General features: G+C 35.5%; 1 protein-coding gene across 8 annotated transcripts in view; it reads left to right on the top strand.

Annotated features, from left to right (window-relative positions):
• Positions 1-26,467, top strand: part of CSNK1A1 (casein kinase 1 alpha 1) — a 43,802-nt gene extending 17,335 nt beyond the window's left edge. The window contains exons 3-12 of one of the 8 annotated variants that reach the window (XR_004284174.1): positions 1,134-1,260; positions 3,122-3,220; positions 5,641-5,724; positions 9,783-9,922; positions 11,462-11,540; positions 12,743-12,817; positions 15,219-15,325; positions 16,768-16,916; positions 18,641-20,843; positions 21,624-23,892. Coding sequence is in view for 4 of the 8 variants with exons in the window: in XM_032337358.1 (XP_032193249.1) it covers positions 1,134-1,260; positions 3,122-3,220; positions 5,641-5,724; positions 9,783-9,922; positions 11,462-11,540; positions 12,743-12,817; positions 15,219-15,325; positions 16,768-16,916; positions 18,641-18,675 (895 nt within the window). In the remaining 4 variants the exon portion in view is untranslated. Of the gene's footprint in view, positions 1-1,133; positions 1,261-3,121; positions 3,221-5,640; positions 5,725-9,782; positions 9,923-11,461; positions 11,541-12,742; positions 12,818-15,218; positions 15,326-16,767; positions 16,922-18,640; positions 20,845-21,623; positions 23,893-23,966 lie in introns of those variants that run through there. The other 7 variants (XR_004284175.1, XR_004284176.1, XR_004284177.1 and 4 more) reach the window with 7 other exon arrangements.
• Positions 26,468-27,255: the final 788 nt, after the last annotated feature.

The following is a 27,255-nucleotide window of genomic DNA, read 5'->3' on the forward strand; positions in this document are numbered from 1 at the left end:
CCCACGCGTCCTGCTTGTGTTCCCTCCCTTTCAAATAAATCTTTGGAGAAAGAAAAGGATCTTTGCTTTGTAAGATTGGTTGTTTCCTTCATTTCTTTTTAGGAAGTAGTATCAGGTGAGATTAAGGAACTTAACAGAGGTCATAGAAATCAGTGGCAAATGGATATAGAATTCAAATGCTTTGGTAAGAGGAGTGTCAAGGTGACCATGCAGGTTCTATATTCTATCTTTTTTTTTTTTTTTCTTAAGAATTTATTTATTTATTTGACAGAGAAAGATCACAAGTAGGCAGATGGGTGGGGGGAAGCAGGCTCCCCGCTGAGCAGAGAGCTGATGCGGGACTTGTTCCCAGGACCCTGAGATCATGACCCCAGCTGAAGGCAGCGGCCTAACCCACTGAGCCACCCAGGTGCCCCTCCCTTTATTCTATCTTAATATGGCAGTGGGACCGCTTGACAGAAGAAACTCTTCTTATTCTTATTTTCTGTTGGGCAGTATAGTCAGTCAATGGACTCATCATCTGAATAGAGAAAAACTTAATCTTTTTTTTTTTTTTTAAAGATTTATTTATCTATTTATTTGACAGAGATCACAAGTAGGGAGAGAGGCAGGCAGAGAGAGAGGGAGAAGGCTCCTTGCTGAGCAGAGAGCCTTATGTGGGGCTCGATCCCAGGACCCCGGGACCATCACCTGAGCGGAAGGCAGAGGCTTTAACCCACTGAACCACCCAGGCGCCCCGAGGGAAACTTAATCTTAAATAAAACCTAACTGGGGCACTTGGCTGGCTCAGTCAGTGGAGCATGCCACTCTTGATCTCGGGGTTGTGAGTTCCAGCACCACGTTGGGTGTAGCAGTTAAAATGTAGATTTAAAAAAATACATGGTACCTTTATTTACTTACTTATTTTTAAAGATTTTATAAGTAATCCGTTTACCCATTGTGGGGCTCAAACTCTCATAACCCTAAGATCAAGAGTGGCATGCTCTACTGACCAGTCAGCCAAGTGCCCCATAGTAACTTCAATAAAATAAACAGATAAGAAAAACTATTTTATTACTAGAGCTTTTTAGAAATTTAGTGATAGTAAGTGCTAATCACCTTTCATAAAGCTTTCCCTTTCTGTCTTTTGTTAGGTGGTATGGTCAGGAAAAAGACTATAATGTGCTAGTCATGGATCTTCTTGGACCCAGCCTCGAAGACCTCTTCAATTTCTGTTCAAGAAGGTTCACGATGAAAACTGTACTTATGTTAGCTGACCAGGTATGTGAAATTTTGATGAAAATAAAAATTGAGAATACTAATAATTTAACTGTAATGTAAATTTTTATAAACCAGAGTATGTATAATCCTGTGCTATGTAACCTTATGTTCAGCTAAAATAAAAAAGACATAATAGTAGGTATACTCATTCAAGTGTACTACTTTAATGCAGTTTAATAGAGGTTTTCCTGTGACATAGGACAAAAAAGGGTTATATTGGTTGCTAACCTGTAGAATAGTGGTTTTCACATTGTTTAAGCAGATGGAATCTGTATTTTAGTGAAGAATATAGCAGGTTTCTTATAAGATTTTTGAAGAAAAGGCTTGATACTGTAAAACTGCTGTGGAAGAGAATTAACATTTTTAAAATTTAGATTGGACGTCAAAATAAAATGAGATGATACACTGGCATATGAGGTAGAATTTTTAAAAGTATAAATCAGGGGATTAGAAAATAGTGTTCATTCTCTGTAATCAGAGCCTGATATTTCAGTAAGATTAACATAAAAATACTGAGTGGCTCAGGGAAATATTAGCAGATTACATTGTTTTAATTGTGGAATGTTAAGAACTCAAACATTGAAGGTTAGGATCCTCCTCATATATTTTAACTAACATGTAAATGAATCCTAATAAAAGTTTATATTCCATAGGTTCTGTAACACATAGGTATTCATAGGTGAGCATTTATTCAGGGCTTTCTGCTTTACTTGGCACCAGAGAGTGCAGAGAAGAGTAAGAACTCTAGTCCCTTCGCCCTAGGAGTGTATGGTTTAGTAGAGAAAAATGGAAAAGGTACAGTGTTCAAGGTTTTGTGATAGAAGTCTATACTGGGTACACTGGTAATAGGGAAAAAATGTATTTCAGGGAAGGGGGTTGCAGTAAAGCAGTGTTAGGCTTAAGGAGTTAGCTGCTAAGTCTTGGCTCTGTAGGTGATAGAGAACACTTGAAGGTAAGTAGTTGGTGCCATTTATTATCTTTGGCCACACCTTTTCCCAGTGAATCAATGATCCTGGTTTAATGATGGGTATCAGTTAGCCTAGGACAACTAAGTACATTAAGTGAGAGAAATGTTCTGTTTTTCTTCCTTTAATAAAGTGCAAGTTGCTGCAATAACTAAATGTGCTGTTTGGACATTGTATATACATCTGCTTCCTTGAAATTACAGTTTAAGCTAGAGATTATAGATTTAAGAGACATTTTGTCAAAGTTCAGAATCTGTATGGTATTAAAAGCTCTAGAGAAAGTGGGGGCAAATAAAAAATAGAATCCTGACAGATATACTGAGAAGAGTAAGAACATATGGGTAGAAAGATAAAGTTAATCTTTGGTTACATTTTCAAATACTTTTAAGTGTCTTCCAGAGAAGATAGACATTTGATAATTTGACAGTTTATTCTAGAAGTGATAGGGGAAAAAAGTGATGCTGTAGTAACAAGACAGTTTTTTTTTTAAACAAGGCAGTTTTTAAAAATTGGAATTTATTTACATAACAAATGAGAGATTAAAAAAGATTGTTATATGCAAAGAATTCTCAAATTTAAGAGAAGAATTTCTCTTAAAGAGAAGAATTGACAGGATACAGATTGACAGTTCCATAATAGTAAATGACCAGACTTTCTAACTGTTAGTGAAGAAGTGAGGTCAATACCTGTCATTGGCAAAATTTAGAAGGAACTAAAATAAGTTTGCTAATGGGAAAAGGGATACTCTGAAGTACTGCTAGAAAATGAATTATTAGAGCCTATTTTAAAAGACACTCTGAAATAATTGAATTATTGAAATAATTGAGAAATAATGTGTTGCTTTTCTTGTATCATAATTCAAATTACATAATTAACCCCCTCTTTTTTTTTTCCAGATGATCAGTAGAATTGAATATGTGCATACAAAGAATTTTATACACAGAGACATTAAGCCAGATAACTTCCTAATGGGTATTGGGCGTCACTGTAATAAGGTTAGTCAAATGTTCTTTGCATGAAAGAACAAAGAGTTAAAAACTCCCGAGAATTGCTTTGGTAAACCAGTCTTTAAAAAGTCATAGGAAATTATATTTGCTGTTGATGATTGCTTTAAAAGATTGTGCTAGAAGGATAATCAGCTAACTCTATTAACTTAGTAACTTGAAGTAAATTTTCTCCCAACTTACCCAACCGAGGTTAATTATCTGTATGGAAATAAAAAATTCCCAAGGGCTTTATACTGAAATGTAATACCTGTTATTTAATTATTAAACAGTTGTATCTGTTTTTCACTCATTTAAATAGTAAAAAACCCCATATTCTCTTTTTCCTGAATGCTAAAATCAGATTTTAACCTTTGTCTCTGAAGTGTGGGTTTTTTAATATATGTGCTTGTGCCAGCGTGGGAACCACTGACCCATCTGTCACCATGGCGTTAACATTTGCTGACTGAGCATGATCATAATGAGAATTCTTCAGTCCTTGGATTTGTGTATTCAAAAGGATAACTTTTGGGTCTGCTTCAAAAGTAGTTGACAGTTTCTTACTTGGGTGCCAAGTTGGGTAGATCTCCACCCTACCTTCCCTTTTCAAAGGAAGATACATAGTCAAGTGAAACAAACATTCATACAACAAAATTAGTGTTCATTGGGGTCTCAGAATGGTTAACATACGGGGTGATCGGGTTTTAGCTAGTGACGCATGACTGCAGTTAGAAACTAACTGTGTTGAAATTTTTTCTGCAATGATTAGTTTTATTGAGTGAATTGCTTTTATTTATCGATTCAATGTTGAGCTCGGGCAGACAGGCAGCATTGGCAATGCACTAAGCATGTTATGATCTGATGATCTGATAGAAATTCTCAACTTCAGGACAACTTGGGATTTTTTGGGTTTTGTGGTTTTTTTGTTTTGTTTTGTTTTGTTTTTGGAAGGAAGATTCCCATTTGTTTTATTAAGTAACTAGGAAATGTTTGGTGTTTTTAGGTCTGGCTATAAATGTTTACCTTTGTTTGCCTGTATGAATGCCAACTTGTAGCCATTACCATTAGAACTGGTGTTATTTGTTAATGTGTGAGACATTAATGTTGATCTACCAAGTTTCAGGAAATTAAATTTTTTTGTTGAAAGCTAAACTTTAAATAATGAAAGGTGTATATATCTACATATAACTTATCTTGCCATTCCCAGATTGCTGCTGCTGCTTATTTTTTTTAAATACTATGTAGCTTCTGTCTCTGAAGCATCCAGGTTCTTAATTGTTACTGTAAAACCTGGTAATTAAATTGAAAAAAAAAATTACTAGTCTTAATTTTGGGGGCAGTTTTGTTAGTTTGACCCTGATCTTTTGGCCATTTCCCAGCCCTCTTTCCCCATTTTCTTCCTGCTAATGACCCATTATCCTCTTGTGATCTATGTTCTGCATGTCGACATTGCAGTACATGGTTTTGTCTTTAAATGACCTAGATAATACCTCTTTGCTTCACCCCCCCCCCTTTAAAAATAGCTTGTTAATTACATAGTTGTGTTAGGATATACAATTTGCCCCGTGATGAAAACGTTTTTAGGATCTTATGTCCTCAAGAGAGAGAATTTAAAAAAAAACACTTTGGAGCTGCTTGCTATTAATACAGTTCAGAGAGACCCTAGAGTAGAAGTGTAGTGTTTTCACTTAACTAAGATTCAAATTCTAAATGTTGTTCTTGAACATTTTAGATTAGTGTTTTGTTTATGTAGTTGGTTTTTAGTGTTTTCTTTCTGTATCGTAGTTTGAAAAAAATGCCAGTTTTATGAGACTGGATTCTTTGGTTAGCTTGTTGTAGTAGTATTCTATTCATGGGGGAAAAAAGAGTGGGGGGCTTTTGAGGTGTTTTTGTTTTTGTTTTTTAAGTCAAATTTCTTACTCGGAAAATTGTTCTGAATTTGATATTTTAGGAGTGACCACTCCAATCTTAGTGAATTTGTTCATCTCTTCCAGTAATCAGCCCTGCATGCTTATGAAAACCAATTTTGAGGTGACTAAATGCCTTCTACCTCTTCCTTACTGAAGATTTTTTTCCCCTGTACAATCTTTTTTGGGGAAGGGCAGATTGTGATACCAAATATTGCAGAGCCAAATTCCCCGTTTTTGATTAAAAAAATTAAAAGAGCCAAATGTCACCATTGCTATCCCTGATTCAGGCAGTGACACAATATAGTGGCATTAAAAACTTGAGTACTTTTCCAGAATTCAAATGTTCTTGAGCATGTGATTCTTATTTGGAAAACTGAGAAGCTACAGTGCTTGGTGGAAGAAGGATGGCATTTGGCTACCCTGTTCTTTCTCTAATGCCTCGGTGTTGCCTGTCTGCGCCGGCCATTGTTGCAATGTAAGCAATACTGTTTGATGCACTGCCACCCTCTATTGTCTGTTTAGTGTTTAGAATCTCCAGTGGGGAAGAGGAAAAGAAGCATGACTGTTAGTACTTCTCAGGACCCATCTTTCTCAGGATTAAACCAGGTCTGAAACTGTCTCCTATTCCAACCTCAATCCCAAATTCATGTGCTTTTCTTTCTTATTGTTTTATTTTGATTATTTTTGTTTTGTTTTAATTCTGGAGAATGTAGATCTTGCTCAAGCATCTCTTACGTTGGCATTATTCAGACATACTTGGCAAACATATAACATTACTAAGATTTTTTTTTTTTGTGGCTTTTGCTTAAAATTTTGTAAAGTTTAGAGAAAACCTAAATGAAAATAGGATTATGTTTAGATCTCTAACATCCTACATGAGGAAATGATATGTTGGTCTAGTATTGAAATTCTTTGTCTAATGGTAAACTTGAGATAGACTGTTTAGTTTTTAAAAATGTATTTGGAGTTGAAGAACTTAATGCATGAAATATATCTAAATTCAGTTGCATCAGTGCTGTGTGATGAATATATTCTGCCTCCACTCTCTTCCCCTTCCCTAGGGACCTTCAGGTAAGTGTAGATCAGATTTGAGATCTAGTTTCCTTAATCTGTGAATTCTCCAGCTTCAAACAAATCGCATGAGATGATGAAAGAGCATTATGTGCCCTGGAACTAGGAGACATTGCAGTCTGACAGTATAACCGTAACATCATTGGAGCACTTACCAAATAATTACCAATTAATGACATAAGATAAATTAAAGGAATGCATAACCTGATGATTTAGTGTTTGGCAAGCTAAGTAAACACCCTAGTAATATTCTTTAAATTAATTTTTTTATGTAGGTAGAACTCTTAACATTTTCTTTTACTTTCATAGAAGTTAATGAGCTTTGTTAACTTCTTGAGCAAATGAATCTTAGTGGTACAATTTAGTGTATACTGAGAAGGAAGTGTATATTGGCATGAGGAATCAAAAGAGAAAAGTTGTACCTGGTTTATGAGCATACTTTGTAGTTTCAAAGTGTGTTCTATATTTTGTACCACATACATCATGGGTGATGATTTAATCCTCTTCTATACTGCCCAGCATTATTCCAGGTACCATCTTCTGCTGTTAAATAGGTTTCCGAAATTCAAACTGAACTTTCATTCACAAAGAATTAATAATTGTGACTGATTCTCAATTGGAGGTAGGGAGAGGAGTTGCTGGGTAATTAGGCACATTATAAAGCACCTAGTGACCTATGTTTGCTTATCCATTCATTCACACATTTAATTTATATTTTGTAGTATAATCATTTAATAATTTCCATAAAATTGAATTGTTTATTTTCACTACATACAGGTTAGCTGGGTTGTGAAGAAAAGTTATCTTGTGTGTGAATTTTGGGGGAGGTCAGAGAAATGTGGCCCCCCGTTAAGAGAAAAATTGCTCGATATACTAAAAAATGAGAGATAGTGTTTCTGAGAACAGTACACCTCTGCTGGATGGAGTTACCCCAGTATGTCCAACATTAGTTCATCCCCACATGCCTTGCATTCTGTAAGACAGGCACAGATTTTACTTGGAACACAAATACAAATGCACAGGAAAGCAGCTTGACCTACCAAAGAAATTAGACTTCTTTTGCATATGCAAACATATGAAAAATACATTATCTTTCTTACAACTTACCTGAATATTGACTTTTCCTTGTTTGATTCTTTATATATTTACGGCTGTTTGGTTGTATCTTTGGTTGTACTGGTGGTGTCATGTAAACACTTCCATTATGTTTATATTCATTTTTAAATTCAAAGCAGAGAGGGCTGCTAAAGAAGCTTGATAGTACCAGATGATGAACTACCCAGAGATTTAGATTTTTTTTATTTTAAATAATCTTCCTCTTCAGTTATTCGCTCTTAAGATAGCTCTGTTTAGCAGTTTAATTCTTTTTTCTGACTCATTCATTCTCAGTTTTTATAAGAGAAAGTTTAGAGTTGATTTGGTTTGTAGCTTTTGTTTTGTAATAAAGTTGGAGATATTTAAGAAGATAGTGTTTGTTTTCTTAATAAATTACATTTCATCCTTTAGAGTCGTGGAAAGAAAGAACTCTAGTAAATGCTGAGTTTTCATAAAATAATCTTTTATAAAGTTGTGAGAAAATGTCTGGTTATTGAGTTGCAAATGGAGCTGCTGAATACAGACTTAGAATGAAACTATTAGGTATAATCACGTGAGAGTTGTTCCTGTCTTCTCCTCTGCTTTGAAGTACTAACAGAAGCAATCCCAGAAAATATCCTGTAGAGGAGGGTCTATGTCCTAATCATCTTTTGTTTAAAACCCACATAATTCTTAGGGGTATTCTTAAAGATACTGTGAAGCTGGATGTCCTTTTGTATTTGTTTTGCCTTCTTTTCTTTTCAGTGTGAATCTGGAGAACTTAAGTCATAAGTTTTGGTTTGCTTAACAGAAATGTATTTTGCTCATTTTAATATTTGTATGCTGAGCCCACTTGAGTGTGAGCTTTATTTCTCTTTGTTGTGTAAGACTTTCTCATAGACGTATAATAATGCAATTGCTGAGGAAGTGAATTTAATCTTACTAGAGAGCCCTCATCCATTTAAATTTTATTAAAAATTTAGTCTTCATTCTTCTATAGTAGACCAGGTGAAAATAAGCATCTCCTTGTTACACTGGTGACACAAGCACAAACCTCAATGTCTTTCCCATCCCGATGTCCAGTTAAGGCTAGGGTACAATGCCTGCCTGATACAAGTGTTTTTTCCCTCTTCTCTTCTCCCCGCCTTCTCCTTTCCTTCCTTCTTTCCTTCCTTCCTTCCAAGATTTGTTTATATTTAAGTACTCTCTATGCCCAATATAGGGTTTAAACAACCCTGAGATTGAGTGTCATGCTCTTACAACTGAGCCAGCCAGGAACCCCTTGGTCAAAGTGTTTTTCATCCTCCTAAGAGAGGCAAATATTTGATCACATCTTTTCTCTAAATCAGTCACTTTATTTATTCTTATACAGACCCTGGTAGGCTAGGTAACAGGTTTCCTAGGACATCACAGTTTATAAACTAGGCAGAAGGGATCCAAAATTTACTTAATGGAAAGAACTATAAAATGTAGGTATAACTAGGAAGAAAAAAGTCTAGGACTGTATACAGTAAGGCCACATAGACCTGCCTTGTTGGATAATTTTTGTAAACATCACTTTAATAAGTGAATTTATGATCAAGACTAAAAATTGAAGTTTATTTTGCTTTAGAAGGTAGGTAAATATGAATGTATTTTGGATTTTCTTTCTTTTTGATCAAAAGCAGGTTTTTTCCCTCCTTTTAAAGTGTTAATCATGAAGAATAAACTCCAGTTACTTTTAAAAATTAGCTACATTGTAAATGAGTGTCTTATTCCCTGTGTACCATATAAATAAGACAGCACTAAACATTATTCTGTTCTAAAATATTAGTCTGGTTTTTAGTTATTAGCTCCTTTAAACTAATTCTAAGTTATCTTGATATAAGCAAATACTAAGTACTTCTTAAAGATTTTTTTATCAACTTACTGTATTTCCTAGAAGGTTAACTTGATACATGGGTAAATGTCAGTGAGAAGTTGTAGAATGTAATGCATGCTTTTTTTAAAAAGTCCTTATTTTTTTTAATAAAAATCTTGGTTTTGTTGTCCGTATCAAACTTAGAGTTGTCTAATTTTAAATAATGAACATTCTGTTGGCATACTGAATGAAGAATGGCCTTTGTAAAATGGAAGAATTCCACATAGTTTATGTTTAGTTTTTGAAACCTCATGCTTGTTTACCAACAGTAACAGGATGACAGATTTCATCATGGCACACAGCACACTTTTCAGCTCTATCAAACATGTATATATTTCTCCGATACTCTTCTAAAGACAGGCTCCTGAGTGTGTAGTAACTGGGCCTGTGAAGTTGGTTCAGCTTACAAGGATCAACCACTTAACTGTTTTCTTTTAACTTGTTCTATTGATGAGGACTAGTAGAAGCCTGTTGAAGTGTTAAGTTTATTCATGTTTTCTGCCTGTGATACTTTATTTTGATACAGTTGAACTAGATAGTATAAATGCCATTTAATGACTAAGAAGCAGTTCATTTGAACAAGGTTGGAAGCCTAATACCTCTTTATTTTCTTTTAAAGTTATTCCTTATTGATTTTGGTTTGGCCAAAAAGTACAGAGACAACAGGACAAGGCAACACATACCATACAGAGAAGATAAAAATCTCACTGGCACTGCCCGATACGCTAGCATCAATGCACATCTTGGTATTGAACAGAGGTGAGTTTGAAAAATTGTGTAAATCAGCTCCATAGCGGTAGTCACTAAAGGGTTTTGGGAAATAGTTTAACTAGTTTCTTCTGATACATAAAGATGTTTTTTGACTGAGGATTTGAAGGTTGCTTGTTAATCCTTTTACCTGTTGGCTTTAATCCCTGCTGAGAAGCCAAGTAAATGAGAGACCTTTTGTTTTTGTTAAAGGTTATCTCTTGGGGAGAAAATACTACCTTATGGAAAGTTAGCATACATGCAGTTTTATCTTGATGTATATTTTTTTCTTGCAGCTGAAGATAGTACTTACTTTCTTAATGCTGATCTTGGACTTTTTTTATGTTATAGTAATACAAGTTAAGTTTTGGAGAAGAATGTATTAGTTTCTTATTTTTACAAGGAAAATGTTATCTGAGTCCTGATGGACCAAGAGGGCCATCATCTCATGTTTTAACCCTCACTCCTATGTAAATTAATAGGATCTGGATTGAGGTAAACATTGTCATGATCTCTTTGCTTTTTCTGTCTTCTATTTTCTATTCCTGGTGTTTTGTCGTTGTCTTTTCTCAGTCAGTTTTTGCTCCTTAAAACAAGCATAGAAATGATAAAAGATAGGCTTCCAGGTTAGGGAACTTGAAGAGAAGAATTTTAAGCTTAGGAAATGTTCAGTGTATGTGGGTGTATATATTCATATAGATGTTTAATTAGTTTTATTTTATTTTTTAAAGATTTTATTTGTCAGAGAGAAAGAGCACAGTCAGGGGGAGCTGCAGGCCAAGGGAGAAGCACTCCTCACTGAGCAGGGAGTAGGATGAGAGACTTGATCCCAGGACCCTGGGATCATGACCTGAACCAAAGGCAGATTGAACCACCCAGGGGGAGCCTCTCCCTGTGCCTACCACTCCCCCTGCTTGTGTTGTCTCAGTTCTGTTTTAAATAAATAAACAAAATCTTTTTATAAATAAATAAAATGTTAATTTATTTCAGGATTCTTCAAGTTTATTTTATTTCATTTTTTAGAAGATTTTTATTTATTAGTGAGAGAGAGTATGAGAGGAGAGAAGGTCAGAGGGAGAAGCAGACTCCCCGTGGAGCAGGGATCCTGATGTGGGACTCGATCTCTGCAATCATGACCTGAGCCAAAGGCAGTTGCTTAACCAACCGAGCCACCCAGGCACCCCCTCAAGTTCTTCTTTATAAGCTATAAAACTTAAAAGTGGCCTTCTACTTTGTTCTTCCATCTTCATTAACTTCATTTAGAAAGTTGTTCAGCTAAATCCTTTTAGTTCTTTAGAAATCAAATTGCAGGACTGTTGGATTTTATGATTTCGTGTTCTGTGAGAAAATTTTGTTTAAAAGTAACTCTTTATGAAAAACTTCTTCTTCTTCTTCTTCTTCTTTTTTTTTTTTTTTTTAAACTTTAAGCGCCTTCTTTCACAAGTCACCAAATTGCTCTTTCTCCTCACTTGGGAAAACTTCTTGGGTACCTGCCTTTCTTTCACATTTCCATAATAATTCCAACTCATAACTTTACATTTTCTTTTCTAGTCGCCGAGATGACATGGAATCATTAGGATATGTTTTGATGTATTTTAATAGAACCAGCCTGCCATGGCAAGGACTAAAGGTAAAATGAGACTCTCGTTACCAGTTTTTTGTTTTAAGAATAAAAATACATATTGGAGATGAACTTTAAGATCCCTTTCAAACATGAGGCTTTCCGAGAGTGAATTATCTTTACTTTTTATCTTTTGGGAAAATAAAACATCATTTTAGCAAGAATAAAGTTAATCGAATCCTGTAGTCAGGCCTAAAGAATAATTTCCTTTAGAATAATAAGCAGGTACCCATTGGTAACCAATAGTTTTATCTGAATGGAGATTGACATGGGCTAATTAAAGGTGGAGACGGTCTCATTTTGATGTATTTCCAGTATGTTGAAAATACATACTTTTATGTGTAGTAAAACTGGTTCTTCTAGCAATACTAGCTATCTTACTTAATTATCCTAACATTTGTTTCTATTAATTAGGACTTTCATCTTGACTTTTGTGAGTGTCTGTTAATGATAACTTACCGTGTCCTAGAATTTAAAGGCTATTTTGACACTTTATTGGTCCTTTATTTATTTATTTATTTATTTATTTTTAAAGATTGATTTTATTTATCTGAGAGAGACACACATAGTGAGACAGGGAATCCAAGCAGGGGGAGTGGGAAAGGGAGAAGCAGGCTTCCTGCAGGGCAAGGAGCCTGACACAGGGCTGGATCCCAGAACCCTGGCATCATGACCTGAGCCAACGGCGGCTCTCAACGACGGAGCCACCCAGGTGCCCCATTTTATTGGTCCTTTAAAGGAAAATGGTCTCTGGGTTTTTGAGTATCTGTGAACTAGACAGTTGCTCCATGCTTGTGTGGGTAGCTCTAACCAATATGAATTATTTTTACATTGGAAAATTATTTTTACTTCACATAATAATATTACTAAATGAAGGGCACTGTTTTTGGTTATTTATCTCCTTCCCTCGTGTTGAATATGGGTTATGAAAACTCATTTCAGATTTAACTTCACCCATTAAATCATGTTCTTACTAACTCACTCTTTTCTAACAGCTAAAAATGTTTTTAAAGTAGAAACTCACATAAAACTAACAGCTTAGGGTTGGAAAATTTTTGTATATTGTACTTTGATTTTTTTTTTTTTTTTTTTATTCTAGGTTATAATTTCTCTTGAATCTCAAGTTTACATTTATGTCTAGTGGGTTAAACTCCAAAGGTTCTTCTCAGTAGTAGTAAGTATGTCTCTGGTTTGATTCTTTTTTTCCACAGGCTGCAACAAAAAAGCAAAAATACGAAAAGATTAGTGAAAAGAAGATGTCCACTCCTGTTGAAGTTTTATGTAAGGTAAGTGTACATAATGGCTATTTTCTTTTCTTTTTTTTAATATAAATAATCCAAGAGGTCTGGAATTTAAACATCCTACTCGGTACCTGTTTGCCATTTTAAACGTATGTTTTGGTAATTCTAAGTATCTTGGAGTGGCTTGAATATATGGGTCATTTTAAATAAGCCTTTTATGTTTCTCATTTGGACCCTATAGTCTGTTAAAATTTAGAGGAGGAAGAGGGCAGGTAAAGTTTTCTAGTGGAACCTCACCAATTTTTGACAAAATTAGGAAATATTCTCCTTAACCCTAAACTGGTGCTAGCAAAGAAGGGATATTGACAATTGTTAGGGACATGAAGGAGTAGAGAAACAAAGGCAGATCACAGCAATCCAAAATAGCCAGTGTCCCAACAGTATAGATGACAGTTTGAGTCAGGCTCATTTCCCTGAAATCTCAGACTTCGTTAGAGAAGCCTGTTAGTTGAGAATGGAGAAGGAGCTGTGTCAGGATGAATAACCATGGTATTTTCCATTGAAAGAAAACCACATGGTCCTCTCTGAGACAATTGCATACCTGAAGTTATTAGGAAACAGGATATAATTATATAGTTGGGTGTTAGAAGGGGGAAGTGAACATGATATTGAAACAGTACTTTGTGGAATGGGGAGAGGTGATGTTTTTATGTCTCCCTGTCCACAAATTTGCTTTTACCATCTCTAGATCTATAATAAAGGAGGAGGGGTTGGGGTGGGTAAGAGGGTGTCATCTTTTCTGAGTCTCTTTGGGATTTGTTTTAAATTATGAGATACATTTTAGGTCAGTGAATAAAATGTTCATGTGTTATAGTACACCCAGTTAACTTTAAAATCTGTATAGTTCATGAAGCAAAATTTGTTTTCTGTACACTACTATATCTGTGCAACATCATGATTGATTTGGATTACTGGAAAAATCAGACATTTTTACAGGAAAAGAGGGAGGATTAGTACATTGCTTCTGGGTTATGTCTTAATTTTGATCTAGAAATAATGAGCTAGGTCTTTACAGATTGGCCACATAGAATTGATTGAGGGTGCAGTGAACACATAATTTTAGTGTTACTCTAAAGTAGTGAGATTATTTTCAGTCTCATAGTCCAGTGGTAACTACATATTTCATATCTGTAATAACTTAGGATATTGGTAGTTTTCTTATGTTAATAAGGTTTTGCCTGTTTTCATAAGGTAGGAATGCATGAAGTAAACTATTTGATTTGTAGTTGTTTAGCTCTATTTGTGATACACATAAAAGCAAATTCATTTGGTATATGCTGCTTAACATTAACATAGACCATGAATGTATATTACAAATTTTAAAGTCATGTTAAGAGTTTAAATAAAATGTACAATGTATTTATCACTTCAGCTATCCACTCTTGGAGCAGTGAAGTAGCATAAAAATTAAATCTGTTTATGTCAATGCAGTGAGTAAAAGTACTGCAAGTGTGTCCATTTTCTCCCACCTTAACCTCCTGCATGTGAGAAGTTTCTCAGAATGGAAGGTTGTGGGAAGAGATTTTCTACATTCCTGCTGGCAGAAGCTTTTTGGCGGTTAACATCTGTAGGCTTATAGATGTGCTAAATACATTTTTGAGAATCTTTCCTGAGAAGCTGAGCACGTAAAGAGTTTATGCCCACAGCTGTACTTATTAATAATGTTCATGAAAGAAAAACTTTAATCACCTAAATGTATAGTTATAGGAAACAATTATGATGTATTCACTGGTCTAGATATTATGAACCCATTCAGAAGCTTGTGAAGAGTTGGAAATAACACAGAAGTATAATTGCAGTATAATGTTAGTGGGAAAACAGAACATGTTATATATGCATTATGATAATGTTACGGAAAAAAACCAGATCCAAACCCAGTCTGTTCGTGATTGATCTGTATGACAACAGTGGTTGTGCTATATGTTTGTACTCTTGGTGATTTTACTTTTCTGTTTGTATAGGTATATACAGTTACACCCAATAAAGTAATTACACAGTTGGGGAGAAAGTGCCAGTTCATTGACCTGTTGTGGAAAAGAACCTTGGTGGCATTCATTTGGTCATTTCTTCATTGTTGCCATTGAATTATTAGACACTGATAGAATAATAGCAAGTTGGATATCCAGATTATTTAAGAACGTTATACTGTAGGGAAAGGATCCATGTTTCCCCTGCCAGTATTAAAAGATGTACATGATCAGGTGGTCAGGATTTATGAGGATACCAAGTCATATTATAGTTTAGTTCTCAGATCTTGTGGCAAAGTAGTGAAACACTCCTCAAAAACACTTTTTACTTGTATTTAATTATTTATTTTCCTGTCTTAAATAAACTTTTTCTTGTTTTTTTTTTTTTTTACTTTGTGTTTTAACTCTTGAACTTGTAGGGGTTTCCTGCAGAATTTGCCATGTACTTAAACTATTGTCGTGGGCTGCGCTTTGAGGAAGCCCCGGATTACATGTATCTGAGGCAGCTATTCCGCATTCTTTTCAGGTCAGTTTTTGGTTTTGTTTTTTTTTTAAGATTTTATTTATTTATTTGACAGACAGAGATCACGGGTAGGAAGAGAGGCGGGCAGAGAGAGGAAGGGAAGCAGGCTCCTGGCTGAGCAGAGAGCCCGATGCAGGGCTTGAACTCAGGACCTTGGGATCATGACCTGAGCCGAAGGCAGAGGCTGTAACCCACTGAGCCACCCAGGTGCCCCTTCAGGTCAGTTTTTAGGGTGTGTTTAAGACTGTAGACTCTAGTGAGGGAAACTAGTTAAATCCACCCAACACATCTGTTCTGACAAGTAGCAAATTAAAAGCAGGCTTAACCCATATCAATAAAATTTTAAGAAACTGAGTTGGAAAAAACACTACAAGAGGGGCACCTGGGTGGTTCAGTCAGTTAAGCATCTGCCTTCAGCTCAGGTCATGATCCTGGGGTCCTGGGATCGAGCCCCACATCGGGCTCCTTGCTCCATGGGGAGCCTCCTCCCTCTGCCGCTCCCCCTGCTTTTGCTCACTCATGTGCTTGCTCTTGCTCGCTGTCTGTTAAATTAATGAATTAATTAAAAAATATTTTTAAAAAAAATAAAGAGACTGAGTTTGGCATGTTCCCATTTGTGGTGCAAATGTGCTTGGAATTTATTTAGTTTAGGATGGAGAAACTGTTGATTCAGACTCAAAGTAGAATCTAACTTTTCCACGATAGTTGCCATTCATATTAGAAGTGATTATTGGTGGTCCTTGGAACTCTACAGCTTGGCTATAGTTGTTTTGTTAATAACAATACAGCTTGTTTTGTTAATAACAAAATTAACTAATTAAGATAGTTAGGGGGCCTATGATTGTGTGGAGGCAGGTCTCAGACTCTAGGGTTCCCTAGGTGCAACCCAGAAGTGGTCTTGAGCATGGAGGGAATAAAGTACATGTGGTCCGAAGACTTAGTTGGAAGAGGGTACGAATTGGGGGTAATTTTCTAACCCCAGGAAAGTCGTCTTTCCAAGCCAACAGCATATACGTCTCCCCCACAAGCTTGTGTTCTTAAACTTATCTGATTAGTTTTTAGGAGGTACCTCCTGGTTGCGTGGTTCCCTAGATAATTGACAGTTTGATTCCATGTTTTGTTCATGGTGCAGTTCATTCTCACTCCCTGCCTCTTTCAAGAAAGTAATAAAGGTGGCTTCTTTTTGAAAAAGATTATTCTTAATGAATACATCTGACTGAAGTGGTGACATCATTCTCCTTCATTTGTGAATTGTAAAAAGTGGAATTAATGAACTGAACAGTTAAAAAGTCATGTATATGGAATGAAATCTTCTAGAAGCTACCATACGTAAGAGAAAATGCTCTGATCGCCTTAGAAAGTGCCCTCACTGTCTTGAAAGCTCAATAGAGTATTTAACTAGACTATTATTAAAGGATTGACATATGTCATTTTATGTTTTCCAGGACCCTGAACCACCAATATGACTACACATTTGATTGGACAATGTTAAAGCAGAAAGCAGCACAGCAGGCAGCCTCTTCAAGTGGGCAGGGTCAGCAGGCCCAAACCCCCACAGGCAAGCAAACTGACAAAACCAAGAGTAACATGAAAGGTTAGTAGCCAAGAACCAAGTGACGTTACAGGGAACAAATTGAATACAAAATTGGGTAATTCATTCATTTCTAACAGTGTTAGATCGAGGAGGTGGTTTTAAAATAAATAAAAATTTGGCTCTGTGTTTCTAAAAAAAGACGTCCTTGGAAAATTTGACTACTAACTTTAAACCCAAATGTCCTTGTTCATATATATATGTATATGTATATACATATATGTGTGTATATATTATATCATTCTCTTGGGATTTTGGGTCATTTTTAACAACTGCATCTTTTTTACTCATTCATTAACCCTTTCCAAAATAAACATTTGGTGTTGGGAATATGGTATAATCAATCAATCCAAAATCCTAGACCTAACACTTGTTGATTTTTAATAATGAATCTGGTTAGTTATGGTATTTGGACTTATTTCAGACTAACAGTGTTAAGAATATTTTTCTGCATGTTAATGTTTTAGCATTTAAAATGGGAAATTGTGAACATGATCTAATTTCCGGAGGTGAGTCTGGCATTGCCCCCAAAGTGTCTATCTTCTCAGTTTCAGAGCATCTCCTTTGTGCTCTTTAAATGCTCAAATAACTGAAAAGCTGGACGCGTCTTTCCTAAGTTGAAAACCAGATGTCTCTTTTAGTGACTATTTAACTACATAAGGTTCTTAATGTCAAAACAATTGTTTTGTTTTGGACTCTTTTATAAGATTTGGAAATATTCAGGGTCTGGGGGCTCGTTATGGAATTGAATTCTGCTGTTAGGCTTTGCAAAATGAACAGAAACTTGGGGCAAATGCCACCAAACTACTACTAGTCTGTTTCCAGTTTGTCTCTGGCACTCTCAGTGCTACTAAGGAGTGGAACTGTTAGGGCACAGCTCCATTCTTGTCACTGTTGCCCTACAGTTCGACTCCTCAGTTTCATTGTTTTTGTTTTTCTTTCCGCCCTTTCTGGGGCTTACCTCCTGATACCTGCCTACTTTCTGGAAGTGGTGGGCAGGTAAGGTTTGGTCTTTGTTTTCTAATTATTTAATTTCTGAATGACTGCTTTAGTCTGAACTTAGTCTTTGGGTCTATATTTTTAGTATTGTGTTTTTTAAAAAGTTTTGTAATTTAAAAATAGACACTAACCTGAGGATACTGTTCAAGAAGTATAATTCACTGATGTCATCCTCATCCCAGCAGCTCATCTATTAGGAATGAAGTTGAGATTCTTCTCTTCCATGTTTCTGTATTTGGGAAGGATTCACAGTTGAAGGCTTAATGTAATGGGGGTTCTTAGATGATGAAATTTCAGCTCAGGATAGCAGACACTAACGCTTGCCTCTGCATCTCAGTTGGGACTTAATTGTCCCTTTTGAGTGTTTTAATCATTGCATGACTAATCACAGTGCCAACCTCTTAATGAGGTAGGTTGCTAGGTAGTATCTCTCAGAAATGGTCATACCAGTGTAACGTTCTAGACTTAGGACTTGTTACACCTGATATTTATAGGGTATTTGCTTCTTTTCATAAAATGAAACCAATTTTTGCCTAAAGCTAGCTGGGATAATAGGATCATCATGAGTTGCAGTTTCTAGAACTAAAATTAGATTGAAATCTCCTCTGATATAGAACATTTCACTTCAGGCATTCAGCAGCTTTCAGAAAGAATTCCCTTATTTTGAGTTGGTTCCACTGTGTGTCTTTCTCAATAAACAAGAAGAATTTTTGTTCTGCCTTATCTAGGTCTTAAAGATGAGAAGTTGGATCCACTGAGTTAGTATGTTTCCTTGGAAAGAAATTGTAATTAAACTTAAGTTTAATCCTTAATTTTGTATTGTAACTATTTTTCATAAAAGCAACTTAAAAATCTTATAGGATGTTTGGGGTGCCTAGCTGGCTCAGTCAGAGCATGCAGCTCTTGATTTCGGGGTCATGAGTTTGAGCCCCACATTGGGGGTAGAGTTTAATTTTTTAAAAAAGAAAGAAAAGAAAATCTTGCAAAATTTTCGTAGCAGTGTTAGACCCAGGGTTTATACACATTTTTCATAAATACCAACCTGTAAAATTTTGAAGAATTGGACTTTGCAGAAAATGTAACACTTACCATTGACTACTTTCAGAGAAACATTTGAAAGTAGTATATTTTGATTTCAAGTGAAATACTGCTTGCTGCTAAAACGTGCCATGCCACAGAATACAAACAACAGAGTTGTATTTGATCTTTTCCTTCTTGAAAACATTTGTTTTGGTTATAGAGCTTAGTGTCCCAAACAACTATCACATGAAACCCCCTAGGTATGAAGCTAGGAAAAAAGTGTAGCAGGTTTGAGAGTGGCATGGAATGAGAATGGAGAGCCCATTTCCTTAACTCCAACCCCAAATCTTTTCTGAGGTCTGTAGTTTGAAGACAGTCACTCTAGATTACTTACTCCTGATTTCAGTCTCTAATTAATAAGAGTGGTTGAAAGCACATTCTGTCAAGGTCCAGTATAGTAGTTTTTTATTCAAGGAAGAGCTCATTCAGCTCAGCTATTTGCTGATTCCAAGAAATCTGCTTTCAGTGATGATGATTACACCATAATACATTTTCTAATTAAAATTTTTAGAAGATGCTTTTTAAATACATTATACCAGTTTCCGTTCATGGTGTTATAGTCTCAGGTTTTCCACAGAGAATTGAGTTTCTTAATGAATCTCCAGTAAGTAGGGCTATATATTGCAGGAATATGTATTCCTGGAAAAATCCCCCAAATGGTGGTGGTGACTAACATTTATATTACTTCTATTTTTTGATAAATTTATATCAAATGTTTCTTCCATGGAAAAGTGTAGATTGTTTCAGCAGTTCACTAAGAATGTCCAAAGACTCTTTAAAGTCTGCCTTAGCTGAGATGGGCTTGTTATATGTAATAGACTTCTTTGCTAATTACTTTTCTAAAGACAAGATCTTTTGAAATACTCCATTCCAAAGCCCATTAAAACTAAGAAACAAGGCATTTCTTGTAAAGCCTGCTATGGTCTGTACTAATCTGAAGTGCTCATGTGCTGTGAGATTATGATTACTGTTTTCATACATACTAAGGAGAAAAATAAAAGATTCATATCTGAGGCACTTTGAAATTTATTTCACTTTTTTCAACTATATGTGATTATCAGGAGGAGTACTTTTCAAGACATTAAGAAGTACTAAAGGAAAAAGGAAATACTTTTAGGACATTCAGAATCCAGTTAAATCCACCATTTCTTTAGTTGAGGTCAGAGATGGGGAGAATTTCGGAAGGTAGTGAAGCCAAGTTGGTTCCTCACATTTCTTTTCTCATCATCTTAATCCATCTGTTCACTACTCCAACCATTGATATCAAGTGTAGTTTTATCATAATATATATGGATGTCAGATTGCTGATAGAAGATAGGAGTATTTTTCCATCACATTTTCCTACCATGTCCGTGGTCTTCCTTGAATTGCCTTCCAGTATTAACTGGGATTCACCTACCATTTATCTCTAGCTTAACTTTTTCTGACTTCACCAATTGCTGCTAGGAACGTGGCTGGTAACTCAGCAACGTAACCCAAATCACAGGGGAAGACCTTGATATATCTGGAAACTGATCTTCTCTGAATACACTCAGTCTAAAGAAGTGCCAGGGAGCTACATCTGCTTGCTGAAATTTTTGTCAGCCTTTTTTCACTGTGGACAGTACAACTGGAGAGGAAAGAGCCCAGTAACCCAACAGGAAGTGAAGAGAAGTGTCCAAGAATTGATTTGTGGTGATCTGAAGCCCACATCTCCAAGGCTTGCTGGACCTGTCAAAAACTTCAAATTGTCAGATTGTCTGGATGGATACCACAACAGTTGGAAGACCTAGAAGAGTACAGTTTGTTGCTGTGTCTCAGTGGTGTATAATGCAGACCATCTACCAGTTGGGGAGGACTCAGTTGTAACAGGTATTTTAAAATTCAACAACCTCAGAATTCTGTAATAGGGAAGACAAAAGAAACCAGATCGTTAGTCTGGGTTTGTTTGTTTGTTTGTTTGTTTGTTTTTAATGCATTTTAGCGGTAATGTGTATTTGTAAACTTAACTTGTTTATTTGTAGTGATAAAAGTAAAATCTATCTTCTATCTTTCCCAACTTTTAATACATTTTTAGTTTAGTTAGGAAAAGTTACTGTAGTTGTTTGCTTTTCTTTTTTAACTTTTATAGTGCCAGTCTGGTTCAGAATTGTCCAAGCCTGATTCTGATTTTTGTACAACAAAATAAACCACACAGGCATGTTGTAGAAAAGTTGACTGATAAATGACATTGCATTTTAAGAATGGATCTTGTCTTCAGACTCCTTTTAAAAAATTATGTTTTCTAGAAAAAATGGTTTTCTGCTGTGAAAGGATCCTGAAATTTCAAAGGTCCATCACAGACTTCCAAGCCATACTGTTATATAAATAGCTGTTTGAACTAGTTTGTGGTTCTATTAAAAAAAAAGAGAGAGAGAGAATCAGGGACATCTGAAGTGAATTCACAAATAAAAGTTAATGTATACTTTTCATATTTTGGAGTAAGGTATAGAAGGGGAGAATCTCCATAGTGAAATAAATACAAACATTTTTTTCCTTTTGCAGATTTGAAAAGAAACTTAAATGTAGCTATTAACTCAGTGGTCCCAGTGATCATCCAACTCTGTTTTAACTTTGTTTTTTCCTCTTTTTTTTTATTTTTTTATTTTAAAGGAACAAAGGGATCCATTCCTTATTTTAACTGTTGTTGCAGTGAAGATGGGTTTTGGGACTTTTAGAAGCCAGAAGCCAGGAGAGACCACCTAAACCACAAGATAAAAACAAAGGACTCATGCACACTGGGAAAAAGAATACCAGCACTTGAAGATTAAATGTTGAATACCTGCTGAATGCTCCCATTGAGATTTTTCTTAAACTTCAGTAACATCTTAGGACAGTTCACTGGAGAAACATTGATCCCTGGGTGGAGTATCCTACCATTGACCAATCTGAAGAGTTAAATCTGCGTTTGACTTTCTGCTCTCTTTTATCGGGAATATTTTTAGGCTAGCCTTTATCTGATCCCCTAAGCAATTGTAATCATTAATTGACCCAGGAATCTCTAAAATATCAGATTAAAAGATGAACAGTACAATTCTTATCTAGATATAATTTTTGTCCCTATTAAAGATGAGAGTTTTCTAATACTTTGACTGACAATATAACTTAAGCCTTCTTTTTAGTGACAGTGGTTTCCATTTTGAAGCTGTTTGGATATTCAACATAGTTATTAAATTGCTCAATATAATGTAATTGCATAGCTATGATAAATCATTTTCTAGTTGCGTAAACATTTTTTGTTAACCATATTTAAGAATAATTGCGGGACTTAAATGCTCATCTGGGCAAGGGTCATTTCTCTTTAGCTAATTCATAGTTTTAATCTGCTTTATAATACTCTCCTAACATTGGCATTAGGTTACAGAATATGGTCTTACTTTAAAATTTAATTCAGGTTTGGTTTGACGGGGTTCTCTTTATGCTTACCTTGGTACTTCTGTTGAGTGATAAACACCAAATAGATAATATTCCTTGTGGCAAAGTACGTTTTTTAGAAAGTTTCACTGTTTTTCATTTTTGGCATTTGCTTTATGAATTTAGTACTTGGGCAGGCAACAAAGGTCTGTTTTTTACCAACTCCCATTAGTTAATGTGGAGAGAGAAAGAAGTGTTTTGATACTTGTTTGTCCTCAGGTCTTTAGCCCAATATATTTTTAAGTGGATGAAGATAACTTTCTGCGCTCAGATGGAAAAACTTTAAGTTACCAAGTCAGATAGTATTAACCAAGAAATGGTATATAAATGTCTGATGTTACCTTGGAAGAGAGGGACCTACATTCATGCAAAGTAAATTATAGAAGCATAGTATTTTTATTTGTCCCACAAAGCCCATTGGAGATGGTCCAACAAATGCTTGAAAAGCACAAAAAAGGGGGAGGTTCACTGATTAACAAAAACATGGTGTCAGAGCTGAAGAAGTGAGAGATCAAAGTGAGCTACAAGGAGCAGTAATGAGGCAGCTGTAAGAGTTTGCACCAAGAGGGTGCACCAAGGGGCACAGACACCTAGAAGGATGGCTGTTACAAGAGAGGTGGTACTGATGGGATTTTGCAGTTGGTGAGAAGTGGGCATATTTCCTTTCTGCCTTTAGCCATAGATGGAACTTGTAGGTAATAGAGATCAGCATTTCCTCTAGTAGTCTTTAGCCACAGATGGAATATGGAGCTATTACCTGAAGCTGTTTTTCTATTCAAACCTCCCTGGATGTGGAAGTCTCAGAGTCTAATTGTGTGGGAGGAGGGTATCCTTTATAGGGTGGGAAGGCTTTAGTAAATAAAGACAAACACACACATACACACACCGCCCCAAGGCCTTATTTGTTTATATTTTCAAACCGGGACAAAACCTCACCTTTGTAATGTGATTGATGGAAGCAAAGAATTTTGAAAGGTACATGGTTTCTGTATAAAAGTCATATACTTACCAGGATTCTGTTCCATGGAATAATTCGGTTATATGTTGCATACATTTGTTATTAAACCTGATTGTTTCTTACTTCTTTCAGAAACAATGTGCAGAAAGTTTCCTTCCTGCACTAGTAGATTAAAACATTACATACTTTCTGGTTTTAAGGCAAAGATATCTATTTTTTATTCATTTGATAGATACTTAAACACATAGGTACAGGAGATAATGGAAGTAAACAAAACAAGCTCATTGAAATCACCAGTAATTCTCTAGCTTGAGAATACATGGTGACTGGGAAGACTGATTCTATACCCCTCCTATCTAAAGGCCTCCAGAACAGAAAAGGGATTTTTGTTATTTTAAAAAATTGAGCTCTAGTCATTTTCAAATAGATAAAAATGTAACATGAGTCAACCACTCTAAAATAATTATTAGCTCAGTTTCACCCAATTTCCTAATTTTGGGTGTAGTTTTTTAAAAATATGTATTTTTTAACTTGTAATTTTAACATTGTTTTTTGTTTTGATTTTTTTTTTTTTTTTTAAACAGGTTTCTAAGCATGAATTGAGGAACAGAAGAAGCAGAGCAGATGATCGGAGCAGCATTTGTTTCTCCCCAAATCTAGGAATTTTAGTTCATATGTACACTAGCCAGTGGTTGTGAACAACCATTTACTTGGTGTAAAGAACTTAATTTCAGTATAAACTGGCTCTGGGCAGCATTGGTGATGCCGTGTCCCGAGTTGTAGCCGCTGTAATTGTGAATATTAACTGAGATAGTGAAACATGGTGTCCAGTTTTCTATTGCATTTTTTCAAGTGGAAAAGTTAACTAAATGGTTGACACACACAAATTGGTGGAGAAATTGTGCATATGCCAATTTTTTTGTTACAATCTTTTATTTTGAACTATACTGCTTTGAGATCTCATTTCAGAAGAACGGCATGAACAGTCTTCAGCCACAGTTGTGATGGTTGTAAATGCTCACAATTGTGCATTCTTAGGGTTTATCCATCCCTGGGGTTTGCAAGTTGTTCACTTAAAACATTCTTAAAATGGTTGGCTTCTTGTTTGCAAGCCAGCTGATATGGTAGCAACCAAAGATTCCAGTGTTTGAGCATACGAAAGACTCTGCCTGCTTACCCGTGCTAGAAATAACAGCATCTAAAGTGAAGACTTAAGAAAAACTTAGTGACTACTAGATTATCCTTAGGACTCTGCATTAACTCTATAATGTTCTTGGTATTAAAAAAAAAAAAAGCATATTTGTCACAAATTTAGTTAACATCTTAAAACTGAACATGTATGTATGTTGCTTAGATAAATGTAATCACTGTAAACATCTATATGATCTGGGATTTTGTTTTTATTTTGAAATGGGAGCATTTTTTGTTTACAAGTTCATTAAAAACTAAAAACTGTTTCTGTAAGGAAATGAGATTTTTTTTTTTAACAAAAATGCCTTGCTGACTCACTATGAAATCAAAATCTCCCCAGTTTTTTAATAGACTACTTCAAGCCATTTGTTACATACTATTCCTTTGCAAATCATTTTAGATTTAGTGTTAATAACTTTTCCTCGGATTTTTTTTTTTCTTTTTTTTTTTTGGTCTGAAGGGGAAAGGCATTCTTACATTTTTCTTTTTGTAGTGATTTGCAGGCACAGTACCTAGTGCTGCAGCGGCCAGGGCTTGGTGGTGTTAACTCCTGCAGCCTCAGACTACACAGCTGGACTGATTTTGAGTAAGAATGAAAGCGTTAAAGGGTTTAACTAACATTTTGTAGTTTTTCTTTAAATTCGTGTTAATTGGAGTTGAGCAGATTCTTAACCTTGGAGAGCTTCCCACCGGGTGAGGTTCATGTGATTCCTGACCCTCCCCGAGCCCCTGTTCTTTTCCCTCAGTTACCTGCGCTTCCTCTCAATCTTAAATGCACTCTTTTCTTGCCTCTCTCTGACACAAGAGAAAGAAAAACTTATTGATAGCAATTCTTTAAATAGTGTAATTTATTCATTTATAGCATGTCAAGATAAATTAAAAGAACCTTTGTCTGAAAATGCTGCCAGAAGCCTGTTGTGTAAATGTAGGAATTTTGTAAAAATTACCTTGAAACTACATTGACACATGTTTGGTCAGGTTGTGTCAGGTTTAAGTTTTATTTTTTCTCTTTTAAAACTACTTTAGCAATAATTAATCCCATGATTACCACATTCTGCTATTAAAGGATCTGTTAGCACCATCACACTGCAGAAAACTTAACGAGTGCGAACTTTTGGGGTAGGCAGCTTATTTGTTTCTTTTCTATCCACCTGTGTCAGTTAAGGTATTTGTTTCTTGACTAATAAACCCTTTGATACTTTTAGCCAGAAATCAGTCTCATAAAGCTATTTTTGAGTATAGTTTGTGTAAAATAAAAATGTTTAGCTTTGGTAATAACTTTTCCAAGCTGAACTCCCTCTAGCAAGATATTTTTCAGTGCTTTTATTTACTATGCACTTAGACTATGCACTTTTTCTGAAATATTTTTGTAACACTTAACTTTTTTGTATTTTTGCCATTTGAAAAGGTTGTGGTGTAGTTGGTCTGTAATTAAGTTGCAGATTTAAAACTGCTGTTAGCTTTGTAAATCAAAATATAGGTGTTTTTGTCCTGGTATATCTTCATTCCACCTGCAGCTGGAGCTGGAATCCCATTGATCTTCTAGCTACCATTCATTTTCTTCACAGTTCACAAAAGAAGAATGTGAAATTCAGTGAATGCTGTTACTAATCCTGTCGGGAGATGAATCTCATTTCACCAAAATTAAATTATGTTTTTCCACTAAAATGATACAAGTTGAAGACACATCACTCTGAAATTGGAAGACCTCACCACTTAAGGCTCCGCAGTGGCTTACCCAGCTGAACTCTAGGTTACCACTCTACTTTGTTCACCCATTGGGGGGTGCAGTTTTTTTTTTAATGTTGGGAGATGGCCATTCTAACTACTGTTGAATGTCTCTGTTTTGGGAAGGTATAACAAGAAAATAAAAAAGAATATATATGAAGGGAGAGACTGGTTATCTCCTCCCATACGGTTGTGCTCATGCTCCTATAGCCTACAAATGACATTTTGGAGGTTTGTGTTAACTTTTTCCATCAACAAATAGCAAGAGATTTTCCTATTTCTACTAGTCCTTGCAACACAATTAAAACGTTTCAAGCAGAGAATACTGTAATGATTATAAATGGAATTCTATTGTAATAAGAATAACAAGATTTAGAACCCAAGGCAATAAGCTAGTGTTCCCTAACATTTGCTGAAATAGAGAATGGGTTCTTTCAGCTTGAGTAGAATGAACTGTCGGGCTTCTAAGAAGGGTGCCTTAGACTTCCAGCTCCTGAAAATTCAATAGTCTGCTATAGACTCTACTGAGCAAATGGGTATGTAACAACATTTTAGGTTTTCTCTTAGTTTTTAAATGGATAATTTGATCAAAATATGAGTAGGTCTGTATGAGGTATAGCAGAGTGTCCATTTAGCTCTGATATGCTGTCCCCTTTAAAGTGAGACAGAGACTATACCTTGACAGAGTTGGCTTGTGTATTTATTTTTTCGAAATGGCCAAAGATGGTAATGAGTTGAGAGTAAGGTGATCTAATCAGGCTGTGCATTACCAAACAGTACCCTGTTGAAGTAAAATGACTTGGTTTTCTGAAATGGCTTGTTAGACAAGTTTTGAGGACATAGGCAAAAGTGCTGAAAATGTTGAGCAATAGGAGAGCTCTTAGACTTAGCTGTCTGATGCATGTTTCAAGCTGTGGTTGAATGGCATTGTGTCTTGCTGAGGCTGTGGACCCA

This window comes from Mustela erminea, chromosome 3 (assembly GCF_009829155.1).
Source record: "Mustela erminea isolate mMusErm1 chromosome 3, mMusErm1.Pri, whole genome shotgun sequence".
Lineage (NCBI taxonomy): Eukaryota > Metazoa > Chordata > Mammalia > Carnivora > Mustelidae > Mustela > Mustela erminea.